This window comes from Phascolarctos cinereus, unplaced genomic scaffold (genome assembly GCF_003287225.1).
Source record: "Phascolarctos cinereus isolate Bilbo 61053 unplaced genomic scaffold, phaCin_HiC Scaffold_8;HRSCAF=390, whole genome shotgun sequence".
Lineage (NCBI taxonomy): Eukaryota > Metazoa > Chordata > Mammalia > Diprotodontia > Phascolarctidae > Phascolarctos > Phascolarctos cinereus.
In genome coordinates this window covers 391,037-405,553 of record NW_027556291.1, presented here as the reverse complement: position 1 = coordinate 405,553, position 14,517 = coordinate 391,037, and the positions used below count along the sequence as shown (strand labels likewise).

The 14,517-nt window shown below is 52.5% G+C and overlaps 1 protein-coding gene across 1 annotated transcript in view; it reads right to left on the bottom strand.

The window, feature by feature from the left end:
* HUWE1 (HECT, UBA and WWE domain containing E3 ubiquitin protein ligase 1) overlaps nt 1-14,517 on the bottom strand; it is a 103,800-nt gene that overhangs the window by 1,892 nt on the left and 87,391 nt on the right. Inside the window, 17 exon segments of the mRNA XM_078147895.1 lie at nt 39-306; nt 1,021-1,152; nt 1,155-1,298; nt 3,160-3,205; nt 3,659-3,801; nt 3,904-3,993; nt 4,471-4,649; nt 6,928-7,102; nt 7,105-7,164; nt 9,389-9,548; nt 9,643-9,714; nt 9,716-9,765; nt 10,313-10,411; nt 11,087-11,171; nt 11,694-11,842; nt 12,171-12,343; nt 12,904-13,059. Of these exon segments, the coding sequence (XP_078004021.1) occupies nt 39-306; nt 1,021-1,152; nt 1,155-1,298; nt 3,160-3,205; nt 3,659-3,801; nt 3,904-3,993; nt 4,471-4,649; nt 6,928-7,102; nt 7,105-7,164; nt 9,389-9,548; nt 9,643-9,714; nt 9,716-9,765; nt 10,313-10,411; nt 11,087-11,171; nt 11,694-11,842; nt 12,171-12,343; nt 12,904-13,059 (2,181 nt within the window).

The window sequence follows — 14,517 nt, the reverse complement described above, 5'->3', positions numbered from 1 at the left end:
GTCCTATGAAATGAGCTGCCTGGGTGCCCAAATTGTACCTGTCTTCAGCCTGCTGTGGGGACTGTCCTGGGGACTCTCCAGGCCCATCCCCACTGCCTTGTGTTTCCGTCCCAGCCTGAGGTGGATCTCCAGGAGTGGTGGGAGCTGGCCCAGGAGCTTCCACACTACTGGCTACAGTGCTGTCCCCAACTCCCTCCTCCAGGTTGCAGGACGCTAGGCTACTGGTATCCATAGGAGAGCCCTCCAGTTGGCTGCTCACAGCTGTCAGTGCGTCAGAGTGCTCGGCCCTTTCTGGAGACAGGGAGGCTGTGCACAAACCAGGAGAGGACAAGTCAATGCCTGCCTGCCTGCGGTGAGTAGGAGTTGGGGATAGGGCAAGATGGGAGCAGCAACAAGAGGGCAAGAGATGTCAGCAAAATTGGCCACAACCCTCAGGGCCTCCAACTGCCATAGCCTCTTTCATTCAGTCAGGAGGAGGCCTTCTGCCTGGGCCCAGGGCCATGCTCCCCATCCCCATTCCTCTCCTCAGCAAAGTCCACTGCATGGAGTACCTTCCTCCATCTCCTAGTCACCCTTCTGATATTCACCTCTGCTTTCCTCACTACTGGATCCCATGCTCACAGTGTGCCCTCCACAGAGTCCCAGGACTGGGCAGCAGAGAGCTTTTTTTTTTGGCATTTGTGCATACATGCATTTGTCTCCCCCCCCCCCCAGCTGGCAGGGCGGGTCCTAGGAACTCCAGAAACCTGAATTAATCCACGGTGGGGGGGGGGAGGGGCGCATGAAGAACAGCCACCAACTTTCCCTCAAGGTAGCTGGCTTTAGTCCCAGGGTCTTGATTCAAATTTGGCCCAGGATTTGGGGCAAAGCCCCTTTCCTTCTCTCTGGTCCTGTTTCTTCCCTGGAAAACGAGGGGCTGAGACCAGACGCTCTTTAGGATCCCAAGCCCCAGGGACGGCCCCTAACAAGTCACTGTGGCCTACACTGGCCAAGGAGCGGCACTGGCTTTGTGCTTGGTGCTTACTTATTGTGGGGCTGGGGAGAACTCCATTTGTGTGGCTTCTGTTTCCCCACTGGCTCGCCCAGCGCCAAAGTCTTCATGCTCTGCCGGCATCAGAGGCTGGGTGGCAGCCTCTGGGGCTGGAGCTGGGCCGGCAGCTCCTGGTCAAGGTTTCTGGTGGTTGCTGGAGGTGGTTGTTGAGAGGTTTCCAGAGTGACAAGCGGCTGTTTGGGCCTGGCTGAAGTGCCTTCAGCTGGAGATGGGGTCATTGGGTAGCTGTCAGATCCAGGAGTCTGATCTTTCTTGGAAAAAGTGGGGAATGGGCATTAAAGCCAGTGGCTGAGGAGCCTGTGAGCCACTGAGGGTACACAACCTGGCAAGAAGTTGGCCAGACCTTGGTAGCAAACAACGGCTCCACATCTGGCCAGGATGGGGGAACAGTGCCTACTCAGGGACATGGCCCTGAAGAAGGAGGTGGGGATGGACAGCTGTACCAGGTATTCAGGCTCCTGGGCCTGCCTCCCTGCAGCCACCTGCTGCTGCCTCCCAGGGCTCTTCTAACATAGCAGGTGCACTGCCATCCTTTCCTGGGCCAATAACAGCAGCAAATTAACTTTCTTCCCATCAAACTCAGGAGGGAGAATTTACCACTTTTCCTGCAAGCAGCTTGCCTGCAGGGGCAGCAGTGGCTCAGGGCAAGAATGGTGCAAAGGGATCCCCACACAGCCAGGAAAGGAGGAAGGTGCAGAAGCTGTGTCTTCTGATTAGGGCTAGAACAGTCCCAATCTCCCCAAAATACAATTTACTACCTCTTGATTCCCAGGGAGACCTGATTCCTCTTACTATAGACAATGGGGAGAGGGAGAGGAAGAGACAGAGAATGAGAGAGACCGAGGAGAAAGAGTGAAGATGGGTAAGAGTGAACAAGGTGGGGGGAGGGAGGGGGAGAGGGGAGGAGAGAGAGAGAGAGAGAGAGACAGACAGAGAGAGAGAGACAGAGACAGACGAGAGAGAGACAGAGACAGACAGAGAGAGAGAGACAGAGAGACTGACTCAGAAGCAACAAGAGCTGGGTTCCAAAGAGTTTCTCAGTGCCCTTGGCAGCTTTTGGACAACAGTCACAGTTCTACCTTAGCAGAGGGAGCTTACTACATAAATTAAATCTCCCTAACCCTAAGCCTAACTCCCCCTGTCCCCAGATGGTCAATTTGGAGTCTAAAGACCTGGGCTGAAAGCCTGGATCTACCCTAATTCCAATCCAAGTAGGCATGAAGGTGGCGCCGCAGTGGGCCTGGAGTCAGAAAAGTCTTGAGTTCCAATCTGGCTTTAGACACTTAAGAGCTATGACAAGTGAGGTAAATCACTTGATGTCTGTCTGCCTCAGTTTCCTCAATTGCAACATGGGGATAACAGCTCTGGGCTCCTAGGGTTGCTGTGAGGATCCAGTGAGATCATGTTTGTAACGCATTTAGCTGGTGTCTGGCATGCAAGAGGTTCTCTACAAATGTTGTCCTTGTTATAACCACCACCACCAGCAGCACCATCATCATCATCACCACCCCCTCCTGTCCTGTCAGGGGGAAGGCAGAGGGGGCGAACTGAGGGAAAGTGAGCAGGTGGCAAAAGGGCCTTCCTTGGGTGGACGAGCCCCCTCCAAGCTCTATCAGCCACTGGCCAGCAAGGCTGGTGGGGGCAGCAGAAGTCTGGAAGCCCCAAGCTCCTTCCCCACCTAGATGTGGCCAGCCTGGTGCATAGGCCCCCAAGACGAAGCCTCCGGGAGCCCCTTGGCAGCTTCCATCATGGACTTCTGATGGCAAAAGCCAGGCTGAGCAGACCGTGGCAGAAGGCAGCCTGCAGTGCTATCCTCGAGCCAAGAGAGGCTGGATGTGAGCAGGGACTTTGCACGTGTGATGCACGTGAGGCTGAGCCCTGGTGAGAGTGGAGCCCCGTGGGAAAGACAGTAGACTGTATAGTTTTCTCCAAGATCGGGTGTGACTCTAAAAGTATACAATGTACTACCTCATCCCTGGGAGCACAGCGATTCTTCCTCAAGATTCCGCCCACCTAGAGCCAGTTACTCAGAACAGAAAAAAGGGTGTCAAAGAGCCAATGGTTAGAGTGACAATGTCAAAGCCAAGGGCGGGGTGGGGGGCAATTACCTGAGACATTCTGTTGGCCAGAAGTATCCGTTTTGGATGTGGTGTCCTGTGGAGGGAAGCAAAAGACCAACGTGGCATTGCTGTGAAGGACAGCTGCTTTTTGTCTCACACTGACCTCTGGGGTAGAGGCTGAGGATGGCTGGTGGGCAAATGGCTAGCTTTCTATAGACTCTACTCCCTAGGTTTATTCCACTAGGCAGCCAGAGTGGCCCTCCACAGGTGTATGCCTTGCCAACAAAAAGGAGGTTGACTTCAGGATCTCATGCTGTTGGGCCACGTCCACTGCATTTGTCACTACCAGGGGACGATGAGCTGATGGCTGGCCCCTTGCCAGCTTCGCCGGTGAGTCAGGGCTGTGGTCCAGGAATGTGGCGAGGAGATCGGGGGCTAAGTCCCTCCCTTCTTGGGCCCTCAGTTTCCTCATGGGTAAAATAAAGAGGGTCTGGCTAGCCACTTCCCTTTCTCTCCCTCCCTTCCCTTCAGGGCCATACCTAATGACCTGGGTGTTTTGTTACTTATTCTCCTTCTCTTCTTTCCCCTTGGACTCTCTGTTGGCCAGCTGCTGCCGGCGGTTCTCTAGACTCTCCTCCAGTTCCTCATCCCTAAGGGACTCCAGGTGATTGAGGATGGGCACTTTCACCACTGTGGACAGGAGATGGCCGGTAGAGCCAGGCTGCGGGCCAGGTTAGATGGAGGCAGCTCACACAAGGAAGCGAGAGCCCAGTGGCCCTGGCCCCAACTCACCAGACACACAGCCATGCATGCTCTCAGCATCAAGCACATTGCGTTCCTCTGTCCAGAGAGTCAGGGCTGTGGGGATGCTTGAGAGGGTCCCTGTGGCAGAAAGCAAGGGAGTGCTTGGCATCTGCTGCAGGCGTCATCCCCATCATCCACCCCATCATCCACCCCCCATTCCCTGCCCAGCTCTCAAGTTCAGCAGCAGCTATTACCTCAGTAGGTGTCTCAGAATACTCACTACTAGGGGCAAATGAAGGGAAGAGAAACGATGAGGGAGCCACAAACTGAGAGCTACAGGTCAGGCCAGCCACAATTTCCCTACTTTTACAGGTGAATGGGAGTGATGTGCCCAAGGTCTCATATGCTGTAAATCCCTTGTAGATGGGACTGGGACCCAGGGTCACCTTCCAATGCACTGCCCTAGCTTCGAGTTGGAATAAGGCCTGAGGGCCCAACAAGGAACAAGTGTGGAAGATGAGGCTTCCCTGGGAATAAAGAGAGCTCACTCCTGTGAATTCCCTCCCTCCCCAGTCACTCTACCTACAGCACAGATTTGGAACTGTGCCAACATACCAGCCTGGCTGGTAGCTGTGCTCTGGTCAGGGAAGAAGTCATCAAGCAGCTCGTCATCAGACTGGGCAACGATGTGCACGTCATCATTGCCCACCAGCAGGTGGGCTCGGCCACGACTCTGGAGTGACAGGCTGCTGCCTAGCTGAAGGATATCGGCTGCGGCAGAAGGACCCAGTAATCTGCACAGAAGGAGAGAGAGGTAACGTGGCTGTGCTGGCGTCCCCAGTGAAGCCATGGCTCTCATGCTTGACCTGGCACTCAAGGCCGGCTCTTCTTCTCCTCACCCTAAGCACCATGCTTCATTCCATTTCTGGTTCCTCCTCGGGGTGCTCACCAGCAAGCAGTGACTTCTTGGGAAGAACCTGCTGGCAAGCATTGGGACCCCAGGTCCACCCAGCCACATGGCCTCCAGCTTGTGCTCAGACCCTCTGAGCCCACACCACTGGTGGCCAGCTGTTACAGGGTTTAGAATCGTGACATCTCAAGGGATTCAAAGAAATCACCCAGCGTTGTTACTGTTATTATGTACCGTTTCAGAGCCACAGACGTCCTGAGGATAAGGCTCATCAGCTTTCAGCTTACTAGGCTGCAGCTAAGCACAATGCACTCTGCTTCCCCACCCTCCACCACAGCCCTTTAGGCATTCAAGTAACAAACACCAAGTGTTTTTCTGGGCCGAGTAAACCTGACTTTTCATAAAGCAAGATTTGGATGATGGGGTTCCCAGGCCCTTTCTTATGCTGGGTAATCAGCCCAAGGCTCCCAGATGGATCTGACTGGGGCAGAGAACATGGCCCTTCTTTCTTCAAAATTTATTTATTTTGCATTTTAGGCAATTGGGGTTACGTGACTTGCCCAGGGTCACATAGCTAGTAGGTGTGAAATGTTTGGTCTGAAGCCAGATTTGAACTCAGGTCTCCTGACTTCAGTGTCAGTGCTCTATCCACTGTACCACATAGCTGCCCCAAACATGTTTCTTCTTCACAGAGTCCATGAAAGTACATGGTATAGAAGCCTGCAAAAGCCACTTCAAACTGCTTTTTTCCACCAGAAAGGTTTTCTCTATTTCTCCCTTCCTGATGGGGTGCATTCTTGTCTTTCATGAAGCCCCAGCCCCAATTCATTAAAGAAAAACAGGTGAGCAGAATAGACTAGAAGCAATATTCCACAAAAAATGCACATTGGGGGGAAACGCAGAGAAAGCATTCAGGAGATCAGGTAAAGCAGGGGGTTGAGAATAAGTTACCATCAGCGGCAGCACCCTGCTACGCTGCTGACAAGCTGCAGGAGCGAAGGACAGACTCGCAGAGGGCTCATCTTGGGCCAGGAAAATCCTTGCGTTTCCTGTCCTTGTTGTAACCTGGCCTTGGCTCAGCGGATTTTCCTCCTTTGAGACCTTTGTGGGGTGTCAGAGAATGCTCCCAACTCCCAGCAGGGACTGCCCCTTCTCAAGCAACCTGCCATCCAGAACTCTGCCTTCTGGACTGGCTTTTGTCAAACTCCTTCCTGCTGAGGGCTAGCGAATCGAGGCCACTGAATGCTGAACCGGCTGTCTGCAACAGTGCTGAGCAGGACAGGGCTCAACTCAGGGGAGATCCCTGGGGCACTCCGCTGGAGACATTCCTCTCTCCAGGCTAAGGGAGCCACTTACCTAGCTTACCTGCTAAACCCCTGGAGACAGCTAGGCGGCTCAGTGGATAGAGTGCCAGGCCTTAAGTCAGAAGACCCGAGTTCAAATATGGCCTCAGACACTTCCTACTTGCATGATCCTGGGCAAGTCACATCACCCTGTTTATCTCATTTCTCCAGCTGTCAGATGGCAAACCACTCCAGTGTCTTTGCCAATAAAATCCCAAATGGGGCCTCACTCACAGAGAGTGAGACACTACTGAAGTGACTGAACAACAACAAATAATCTCTATCTCCCTACAGTCCTGCTGAAAACAGGGAACTTTCATTAATCTAATCTGTCAAAAAAAAGGAGGTAATGCCGATCTTGGCCAGACTGCATGCCGCCAGCCCATGTTGTCTGAGCTCACAGAACGTACATCGGGGTTGGGGGGGGGGGTCAGTTCTAGATCCTGGTCAGAAACAGACTAAAATTCCATAGTGTGCAAACTTTTCTCTGGCATCCTGCCCTGGTGGTGTAGCAAAGTGGAGGCCAGAGGGCTGGCTTCTACGCCAGGAAGCCCTGAGTTCAAATCCTGCCTTTGACACTGGCTGTGGGAACTTGACCAGGTCATTTCAACTCTTGTTCCTCTAGGCCACCTGGGGAGATGCTAAGTTATCGAGAAGGCAGAGGCTTGAATTGGGGGCAGGGGTGTTTCCTAGCTTGGGAGGGTCCCTCTACCAATGAAGTGCCAGGATGAGCTCCTCCCCCTCTGCACCAGAAAGAAAGGAAGGAAGGCATAGCAGAGGAACTTGCACAACCTGGAGAGAATAACAGGCACTTCCCACTCAACTCCCCTCTGCAGTATGAGGGGAGGGCTGGGCTGTCGATTGCCAGGGTAGTGCACATGGATCGAGTGCCCTGTGTTGTTTGTCAGCTGCCTCAGTGTCCTTTGGCTTCGGCCTATGCCCTGGGTGAGGCGGGTGGTGGAGGAACCACTGCCCAGGGTGAGGGAGCTGTGAGTACATACCGTACCACTCATGGATGCGTAGTGGGGATGTTCCCAGGGGATGGAGGGATATCTGCTGTAAAGAAGATGCATGAGGTATTAGGGCACAGAGGGCAAATTCTCGAGCCGCCTGCTATCTCCTGGGCCCCGCTGGCTGGACTGGAAGGGCCAGGGCCCTGGCAGGCTGCAAATCTTGTGGAGTCACAGACAGTGACACATAACCTCACAGAGCCTGCTTAAGTCTACAGATGAGGGAACTGAGGGGGGCCAAGGGAGAGATGGAACATGCCCCAAGGTCTTGCTGATTTGGGGACAGGTGCAAGCCCACCACCCCAATGCTGCTCCCCCCCCAAACTTCTTTACAGCCCACCCATTGACCGGCCTTCCTCTTGCTTAGGGCCTGCCCAACCCTCTCTCCCTTGTCTTCTCCAGATTGCCTCTCCTTGTCTACTGAGCATTCAAACTTCTCTAAGAAACACTGAATAGGATGCCATCAACTACCCTTCAGGTACTGGCCTTTGACCTTGCTCTACACTCAACACCTCTATTCACTCTTTCTCTTCTCTTCTAACCCTTTCTGGCTATCTGCTTCTCATTCCACTGAAACTTTTCTCCTTAAAGTCACCAAGGAACTTTCCACTGCTAAAACAGGAGTCTTCTCTTGACTTAGGTGTGGCACCCAACGCACTTAACACCTACTTGGGCTGGATCCTCTCTCTCCCCAGGCTTCTTGGCCCACCTGGCTAATTCCCCCCTAAATGGTCCCTCAATGGTGGGTATTCCCTAGGGCTCTCTCCTAGGCCACCACTGCCCTGTCTACACTTGCTACTGGAGGGGGACCTCATGAGCACCTGTAAGTTTAAGTATCATTTCTCCATAGATAACTTGCAGAACTATAGACACTCAGCCCCAGTTTCACACTTGAGCTTCAGGCCCCATTGCTAACCGCCTAACAGATACTTCCCCAACTGGATGTTCCCATGATATCAACAACTCCATCTTTTTCATCAAAGGCACCCCATTCTGAAACTGCTCCCCCTACTTTCCTAGGTCAGAAACCTTAGCTTGAGACCCTTCTTTCCTCCCCCACATACCCGGCCAATTCTACCTCCAAAGCACCTTTCACATTGATCCAAGCCTCTGACTCTCCCTGGGCTGGGCCATGTTGCTGCCAGCTCCCTTTCTTCAAGCTCAGATTTTGCCACATTTCACTGCTCACCAAACTCTGAGCCTGTGGCCTTCAGCATATAGTACAAACTAGAAGCTGCCTTTCCCAAGCAGCTCCCAGCCTAGCTTTGCAGCCTTACTCTATGGGATTAGGCTTAGCCTCCTCCCCCGCACCCTCTGACCTGTGCTCCTCCTGAACAGCTGAAATGTCTTATCTGTGCTGCTGGGTACTAGCTGTGCATAAGAGGCCTAAGCAGTAACTGCTGCCAGAAGACTTTCCTGTTCTCCCCTGTGCTCTCAAGCTACTCTTGTATTGAACCACTTGTGATTTACTCTCAATTTGGCTTTGTGCTGAGGGCCTCTGTAGGCCTCCCCTTGACAGCCTGGTTGACTCCCTTTAGAATGGGAGCTCCTTATAGGAGTGAGGCCTAGTTGCAAGGCTTGACCCATAGCAGGCTCACAGGAATTCAACGATCAGGATATTTTTCTAACCACTTTAACTTTTGTACCACACAATTCTTTTATGCCATCTTGGAGGAGTCCCAACCTTCCCCATGTCACATTTTCTTTTTCTTTTGGAGGGTGTGTATGTGTGTGTGTGTGTGTGGTGGTGTTTGAAGTTGTCCTAACTCCTACTTGCATGTATAGTTGGACTCTACTTTTATGTCTGCTGGGTAAGACCTAATATTTAGGCCAAAGGTGGCACATTCCTCACAGAGGCATCACATTTCTTCCGGGGTTTAGCCTCCCAATATCTGCTTAACCACCAGAGGCCAAGTCATTAAGTACAGTCACACGGGCATGAAGGTCTTGAGTCGAAGATGCTTTCTCTCTCTCCAAACCAAAGCCAAGATGTCTTGGTTACAAAAGTTAAGGTGGCTTTCTCATCAAATCCTGCAACGTCCAACCTACCCAAGGAAGGAGAAAGAGAGATGTGCTTGCCAGTCACCGCCTTAGTGTTCTTGGTTACGATGAGGTGGACAACCAATTGTGCTGCTAGCTCACTGAGGACAAGCCCGTCCATGGCCTGAGGCAGACAGCAGGTGCAACTGAGAGTGATCCCCTGCAGACAAAGACAGGACACAGGAGGGTGAAAATCCAGCTCCCTAAGGGAGTGCTGGTGCGGCTGTTACTAGCACTGTTGTCAAATTCAATGAAGAGGTCATCCTCTCGATCGAAGAGCTCAAAGCAAACCAAGGGAGATGCGTTCATGTCAGGGTAATCCTCATCCAACTCCATCTCTGAGCCATCATCATAGTCATCTTCGTCTCCCTCTTCTCCTTCCTCATTGTCCTAAGGAAGGAGACCGCCGCATGTGAGACGCTCAGAAGAGGGAAGGTGATGGCCTAGACACCAGCCCTGGGGAAATGGGCGTAAGGGAATCAACCTGATCATCTTCCTCGTCTTCCTCCTCATCCTGACTCTCATCCTCATCCTCATTACTTCCGCTGCTGTCCCCCCTCTTGGGTGTGCTCCTCCTCATCCTCAGCATCCAAGAAATTCATTGAATCTACAACAAAGAATCACACTAGAGGGCTGTGGAGCCAAAGGGGAGGTAGGTGGCAGGGAAGGAGGGATGGGGATAGAGGCGGAATGAAGGCAAGTCCTGGAGGCCTCCAGATGGCCTAGGCTTCCTGAAAGCCCCAAGAGGCCCCTATCCTGAAAACAAGCTGCACAGGTTAGTAATGATGAGGCAGGGTTGAGGTGGGGGTGGGTGGGTAGAAGGGAGCACACTTGATGCTGGGCCCCAAGCTGCCCACCCTTCCTTCTCTTGGCTTTCTCCCCATGTCTGTCACATCCTTCTTATTGAGAGCTTTTAGAATCAATGGGAATTGGTAGATGGAAGAGGAGAAAACTTCAGGAAAAGTGAGTCATGCCAAACCAATAAGTTGCCAACTACCCCAGGACACACTGGGCCACCTGCAGATGTATCCCCATGTGGCCTGGGAGCCATATGCAGACCAACAGAGACCCCATTACCTCATCCAATTGGGCAGGGTGGAGTGCCAGGCTTGAAAGGGCATGATGGGAGGGTTGATTTGCCTTTGCACTCTTACCTTCTCAGTTGGCCTGCAAGGTGGAAGCCTGGATGAGGTTGGAAGGAGCTTCATCCATCAGCACATCCTCTCGTGACTCGTCCTTTTCACTTCTGCCCACTGAATGTTACAAAGCAGAACCCACCAGGCCACTGAAATCGGAAAAAATGGCTTCCCCTTCTACTTCAGGTCGGCCCAGGCTACCTCCGGACCCTGAGCCTGGGCACACTCAGGTCCCAGAACTTTTCCTTCTTTGTGGCTCAGAGGGCAAATTCCTACCCTCCTCAGCCCATCCTGAAACATAACTGAATGACAACAGAGGAGTTCTGCCCCCTTCCGTGATCCTGTCACCGTGGGGCAGGGCCACCACCACATCAAGACTGCTGAGGCCCTGAAGTCAAACTCTCTCTTTCAACCTACAATTCATGCAAAACCCCCAGGAAGAGCAAGACCTTCACGCAAGGAGAAACATGTCTGCTTTCCTGATGGCATACCACAGGCTGGGCTCTAGGCCCCAGTGTGCGACTGAGACACGCTTAGGTCGAGCTGAGCAAGCCGGGGCTGAGAAAGGAGCAACATTCTCTCAAGTCTTGGGGGTGGGAAGTGGGCAGAAGAAAAGGGAAGGAGGGGAGAAGGAGAAGAGAGAAAAGAAGGAGGGAAGTGAGAGATGAAAAGAGAGATAGAGAGGAGAGAGACAGGTGATGGAGAGGGAAACGGGCAGGGCGCGATGGAGGGTATATATGGGTTGGAGAAGAGAGAGAGATCCAGAGGAACAGAAAGATTGCCTAGTTCTACAGCACTTCCCTAGGATTGTGCTGTTCCCAGATCCGCCATCTCTCTCCAGCAATTCATCTATTAAGTCTTCAAGCTTGTTCTCGACCTGAGGAGAAACAAGAGGCAGCAATGCCACCGTGTCTTTGGCTAAAACTAGGCCCAGGCCAAGGGCTCAGAGTGGCGTTGGTAGAGAGTGCCAGTCTCACAAAGCTTGCTCTTGGCCAACAGCCCAGACAGTACTGCCTGCTTGGCCTTCCACTTGGGCCACACTTGCACCATGAGCCACACAGCCTAGCCTTTGGGCGTAGCTTCCTTGATGGCTCGATGAACTTGGGACAAGGGCACCCGGCACACCCAAACCTACACGGGCTTCTACAAGGTCCAATGCCCACAGATGTCTCTCTATTTTGGTTCCAAGAAAGTCTCAACTAGCCCAGCTTTGTTGATGCTGGGCTTTTAGGCATCACTAATCTCAACATTCTTTTTCACAGACAGGAAAGTGGGGACCTAGAACTGTTGTAACTTGCCAGATTCACTCAGGGTCAGAAAGCCAGTGTGTCTTTGGCGGTCTGCCTGGAGCTATGAGCACCTCGACAATGGTTACAAGCAGGCCAGACAGGTGGCATACCTGCATCTCCTGAGTACTGAGCACCTGTGGCTGCCCAGCAATCACTACAGTGTCATTCTCGGCTTCTCCATCCATGATATCGCCATCTGCAACCTCTGTTTGAGTGGCATTGTGGGCCTTCTCCTGCACTTCTGTCTCCCCCATCTCCCCTGAAACAATAAATATTTATTTCATGACACTCAGATGAGGAAGGCAGATGAGAAGAGGGCAAGGTGACCTGGGAGGGCCATTTCACTCAATGAAGGCAGGGTCCAGCTGAGGGAAAAGCAGCAGCAGCAAACCGAAGTCCTCTGGAACAGAGGAGCCTGCCTTGGGTAGCTCTTTCAGGGGTTTTGCTAGGGGCTGGACTTGTGATGGCTTGACTGAGAAATCTTCCCACACTTAGTGGACCTGTTTGGAAAGCGTTACCATATGTGTGACTCACACACAGATGAGTGTGCCATCTGTCTCCACAGCCTAACTCCCCGGCTCTCCTACCTGGGTCCTGTGTGATGCTGTTGGCGCCTTGAGATGCTCCTTGAGCATCCTGCTCAGATTTGCTCTTTCTGGAAGCACTCTTGCTACCAAAGAGGCTGCTGGGTTGGTTCACAATCCGAGACAGTGTCTCAAAAGGCTTCAGGGCAGCATTGACAGTGTTGGCCATGTTTGGTCTGACGTGCAGGGAGAGAGAAAGATAAAGTGAGCACAAGGGATCCGGCAAAGATCTCAGAGTGGAAGTCACCATCTGTATGGATCATGAGCACGTAGTACTGCAGCTCAAGAAAATCCCTAGGGCAAAGGAGGGGTCACTGTACAAATGAGAGCCTGGGAATCTGAGCCTTTTCTAGGTGCTTCCCTCCTTCTCCATTCCTTGATCGCTGTGTTTGATTAGAAATGGATTTCCTCTGCAATATTCTGGATGTTCTTCGATCTCTATAAGCACGTGGTTCTAAAATGGCATCATCGCCTTGTCAGTGACCCAGCGTTGGGGCTTGAGGACAGAAAGAGAAGCTGGCAGTGAGGACATCTGAGCTCCTCTGTTGGCGGATGAGATGGGCAGGCCCCCGGGCAGTCAGAGGCCTTGTGGTAACCTAACCTACCAAGACTGCCTAGCTGAAGACTTCCATTTCATAGGCAGCCAGCAAGGGCAAAGGTGCTCATGGGAGGAAGGCAGGAAGAAAGGAGTGCACTGGGGCCAAGGCGGTGAATGCCTTGTGAGCTGGTGTCTTACCTGGAGAGGTCGAGGCTGTGGGGCACTCGTGCCAAGTCATTCATGATGTTATTCATGCCATTGTCCTGGGTGTTGGCTGTGGTGCTACTATAGAAGCTAGAGGTGGAGGGGCATGACTCCATGATGGTGCTTATGATGCACATGGCTGCCTGGAGCCTGCGGTAGGCAAGAAAGGGCTGCCAGGGCCTCCCCAGGACTGCATGCAAGCCCTACCCCTAGTTCCCAAGGCCACACTGGAGCAGCCTGGAAGGGAGGGCTTTGTTCTTTGGAGGCAGGACTTTTCACTCAACCCATGATGATGTGACCTAGTCCAGTCAGCAGCACTACTGCCAAGAAACTTCCTCCCACAAGCAATACGAGGCTTGCAACCTAATCATTCCACAAAACCAACTCTCTCCAAAGTGACCGACGGTCTCTTAGCTGCCAAATCCAATGGCCTTTCCTCCATCCTCACATTTCTTGACCTCCCTGCAGCTTTTGACACTGTTGATCACCCTCTTTTACCCAATACTCTCATCTCTAGGTTTTCAGGACACCCTCTGCCCTGCTTCTCCTCCTCCTTCTCTGACTGCTCCTGCTCTGCCTCCTTTGCTGGTTCCTCTTCTAGACCCCACCTTTGCTGTAGGGGTCCATGAGGGGTCTGTTCTGGGCCCTCTACTCTTTCTCCTCTAGACTATCTTCACTGGGGTACCTCCCCAGCTCCCATGGATTGAATGACCATCTATTTCTATGCTGACAATCCTTAAATCTCCCTTTCCCACCCCAACCTCTCTGGTGACCTCCAATTTTGCTTGTCCAATTGCCTTTTAGATGCCTCAAACTGGATGCCTAGTAGATATGTTAAACATCAAATGCTCAAAGCAGAATTTGCAACTCACCCCCCCCCAGCTCATAACCTAGAAATCATCCTGGACTCCACTTTTTTTTTTCTTTTTTAAAAGGCAATTGGGGTTAAGTGACTTGCCCTGGGTCACACAGCTAGTTAGTGTCAAGTGTTTGGTCTGAGGCTGGATTTGAACTCAGGTCCTTCTGACTTCAGGGCCAGTACTCTATCCACTGCACCACCTAGCTGCCCCTTGGACTCTACTCTTTCACCCCCCAGTATCCAATATGGTGCCAAGGCCCATCTATTTCACCTTTGCCGTATGTATCCAATAGGCCTCCTTCTCTCTGCCGCTACCTGTCACACCCTCTTACAGGCCCTCATCTCCTCACACCTGGACTACTGTGATAGCCTACTGGTGGCTCTGCCTGCCTCCAGTCTATCCCCTGTTGAGCTGCCAAAGTCATCTTCCTAAATCACACATCTGATCATGTCACCCCACCCCCTACTCTAGGATAAACTCCAGCGGCTCCTTATTACCTCCAGGATCCAATATGAGATGGTCTGTTTGGCATCAAAAATCCTTCATTACGTGGCCCCCTCCTACCTGTCTAGTCTCCACTCCCTGACAGGTCCTCTTGGATCCAGTGACATCGGCCTCCTGGTTATTTCACGAACAAGACCCTCCATCTGGATGTTCTCCCTCCTCTGCTCTGCCCTACTGACCTCTCTGGCTTCCTTCAAGTTCCAGCTCCAAGTCCATCTTTTACAGGAAGCCCTCCTTAACTCCC